The 3,110-nt window shown below is 55.3% G+C and overlaps 2 protein-coding genes across 2 annotated transcripts; both read right to left on the bottom strand.

Moving 5' to 3' along the window:
• Positions 1–66: 66 nt before the first annotated feature.
• LOC108769484 (uncharacterized) lies at positions 67–888 on the bottom strand. The gene has a single exon (XM_018520503.1). It carries the CDS (start codon positions 886–888, stop codon positions 67–69), a length of 822 nt encoding a protein of 273 aa, XP_018376005.1.
• Positions 889–1,641: 753 nt separating this feature from the next.
• On the bottom strand, positions 1,642–3,046 carry LOC108769485 (uncharacterized). Its single transcript, XM_018520504.1, has 2 exons — positions 2,306–3,046; positions 1,642–2,133 (listed from the first exon to the last, which is right to left on the bottom strand). Exons 1-2 carry the CDS (start codon positions 3,044–3,046, stop codon positions 1,642–1,644), a joined length of 1,233 nt encoding a protein of 410 aa, XP_018376006.1.
• Positions 3,047–3,110: the final 64 nt, after the last annotated feature.

Below are 3,110 nucleotides of genomic sequence, written 5' to 3' on the forward strand. Positions count from 1 at the left end.
GCGTATCGTAACCACCCGGACGAGTCCGTCGGACCCGGGATGAACCTGCTGGATTCTCGCAAGTTCCTATTTGCTCAGAGGGAGCAAAGGGTTCTTTACAATGACGAGATCACCGACTTCTAAATTTGGCGCGGCGTCTCGCCACTTGGTTCTCGTCTGAAGCGACAACAAATAATCATGCGACCAGGCACGCCAGAATTGCTCCCGCATGGAGCTCACTAGCTGCCAGCAGGAAAGGCGGTCCGGATTGATCTCGAGCACGGACTCCTCCGGAACCGCGATTATCGGACGCCCTATCAAAAAGTGTCCGAGCGTGAGCGCGGACATGTCGCTGGGGTCGTCGCTGAGAGCAGCAATCGGACGCGAGTTCAAGCAGGCTTCTATTTGACACAGAAGCGTCGCGAATTCCGCCCGAGAAATAGTGCCAGCCCCGACGACTCGCTTTAAGTGAGCTTTGAAGCTCTTCACTCCGGCTTCCCACAGACCGCCAAAATGCGGAGCGGCCGACGGGACGAACTCCCATTCCACGCCGTCGGCGGCGAGAACATCTCGCATTGCGGGGTGATCCTTCAACGCGTGAAATTGCCGTAGCAGTTCGCGGTCGGCACCGTGGAAATTGGTACCGTTATCACTGTACATCCGACGCGGCAACCCGCGGCGACACGAGAACCGACAGAACGCGGCCAGAAAACCGTCCGCGGAACAGTCTTCGACCAGCTCGAGGTGCACGGCCCTCGTGGCGAGGCAAATGAATAAAGCGACGTAGTTCTTTCTTGGTTTTTGTCCGCGCCCGATCAACGGAAGAACATTAAAGGGACCGCCGTAGTCCACAACGGTGTGGTCGAACGGCAGCGACGGGTTAACCCGAGAAGCGGGAAGCCCTCCCATGAGTTGCGAGCAAGGCAGCGCGGAGTAACGCGTGCACGTAACGCACGCGCGAATATGAGATTTAACGGCCTTACGACACCCGATTATCCAGTGCCGCTGTCGCAGCGTGCGGATGACTAGCTGCGTTCCACCGTGCAGGGTGGCTTTGTGCGCGCGCTGAATCAGCAGCTTGGCGATCCGATCTCTGGGAAGTATTATCGGGTGCTGCTCGTCGTAGCGGAGAGCAGCGTTCTGCAACCGCCAGCCAAGACGGAGTAAGGCGTTCTAATCTACGAACGGATGCAAAGCCCTTAGAGGGCTGGATCGCGAAAGAGAAGAATTAGTGCTTAATGCTCTAATTTCCGGCGCAAATGCTAATTTTTGCGCGTAGCGGAACCAAAACATTTCGGCTTCGCGAAGCTCAGGTACTGTTAATACGAGTGACGTACGCTCGGATTTCTGGCGTTTTACTCCAGAAATGAAGCGTCGTACGTAAGCCGTGACTCGGATTAATCGAGTCCACGTTGAGAATTTGCGAATCAGTTCCCATTCGTCCTCACTTTCAACGTGGAGGACGACGTGAGCGTGAGCTTCGTCGTAGACCTGTTGATTGGTACTACGATCAAGAGAAAGAGAGTGGTCGTCGGTCGGCCACGTAGACGACCGGGCGAGCCACCTCGGCCCTGTCCACCACAGGGGGTGAGAGGACGGTTCTTCAGCCGACAGGCCGTGTGAGGCGCAGTCAGCGGGGTTGTATTTAGAAGACACATGATTCTAGCGCGCCTCCGGCAGGGTACGTTGCACCTCGGACACGCGATTGGCTACGAACGTTTGCCACTTCGCGGGGTGCTGGCGTAGCCATGCTAGCGCGACCGCCGAATCTGACCAGCCGAACACTGACGCGGAGGGCGAACTTAGGGTCGTCTGAACCCACTTAATCAATCGACTCAGCAATACGATAGCGTTCAGTTCGAGTCGCGGTATGCTGAGTCTTAAGAGGCGCGACTTTAGTTTTCGCGGCGAGTAGACAGACAGAACGTCCGCATGCATGTGAAGAATGCGAATGTAAACGACGGCGGCGTAGGCTCGGTTTGAGGCATCCGCGAAACCGTGTAGTTCAAAGGCGACTTCGTTACCTCGTCGACCGGTCCAACGAGGGATCCGGATACCGTTTAGTGTCTCTAAATTATTATAATATGCCTCCCACTGCTGACGCAGTTCGTCAAGGAGAGGGGTGTCCAAATCGGATTGGGTTAACCATAATTCCTGTAAAAGGATTTTTGCAACAATGATGACGGGGGCGGCCCAGCCGAGGGGGTCGTATAATCGAGCAATAACTGACAGGACTGAACGCTTCGTCGACCGGAGTGACCGGAAACGAAGCGTCCACTTAAAAACGAAACGTGTCGTCGTGGGGAAGCCACGAAATTCCGAGTACCTTAAGGGTCTCGTCCGGCTGAAGGAGGTGATCCTCCATGTCGGTTTGACGCGTTGCCAAATCACGCAGTAATTCAGGCGAATTTGACGCCCATTTCCGTAATTGAAAGCCCCCTCGCTGAAGGAGTCCCGTCAATTGTTCGCGACATTCCATCAGCGACGCGACGTCATCTCCACCAAATAGCGCGTCGTCGACGTAGACGGAGTCGCGTAATATCGGGACGGCCGCCGAATAGTCGGACCCTTCGTCTAACGACAATTGTTTCAAAACGCGCATCGCGAGATACGGAGCGGGAGCGAGCCCGTACGTTACGGTCAAAAGCCGGAAATGCGTGATCGGCGTGTCGCAGGACGGACGCCAGAGAATTCGTTGGAAGTCGGTATCGAGATTATTCACGAGGATTTGCCGGAACATCTTGGCGATGTCTGCTGCATAAACAAAACGCCACTGCCGCCAGCGCAGCAGAATAGCGGGGAGGGCTTGCTGTAACTTCGGTCCGACCAACAGATGGTCGTTAAGCGACGTGCCGTTCGTCGTTTTGCACGAGGCGTTAAAAACGACGCGTAACTTCGTGGTACTACTCGTTTCGCGTAAAACCGAATGATGCGGAATGTACACGGGCGTAAGAGCGGTGTCGCAGGGATTTTCGATCGCGCTCATATGTCCCAAAGCGAGATATTCCGCCAAAAAGTCATTATACTGCGCGGAGAGTTTGGGGTGCTGACGCAGCTTCCTTTCCATTTTATCGTAGAATACCGTGGCGATAGGCAGGGAATCGCCTATGTCGATTGGTAGTTCGTGCCGG

This window comes from Trachymyrmex cornetzi, unplaced genomic scaffold (genome assembly GCF_001594075.2).
Source record: "Trachymyrmex cornetzi isolate Tcor2-1 unplaced genomic scaffold, Tcor1.1 scaffold909, whole genome shotgun sequence".
Lineage (NCBI taxonomy): Eukaryota > Metazoa > Arthropoda > Insecta > Hymenoptera > Formicidae > Trachymyrmex > Trachymyrmex cornetzi.

Bases quoted from the DNA above. Each gene is read 5' to 3' on its own strand.
- LOC108769484 (XM_018520503.1), bottom strand. From the start codon at position 888: ATGGGAGGGCTTCCCGCTTCTCGGGTTAACCCGTCGCTGCCGTTCGAC.
- LOC108769485 (XM_018520504.1), bottom strand. From the start codon at position 3,046: ATGGAAAGGAAGCTGCGTCAGCACCCCAAACTCTCCGCGCAGTATAAT. The intron at 2,134-2,305 runs GTACTCGGAATT...ATCCTTTTACAG, and splicing joins AGCCGGACGAGACCCTTAAG to GAATTATGGTTAACCCAATC.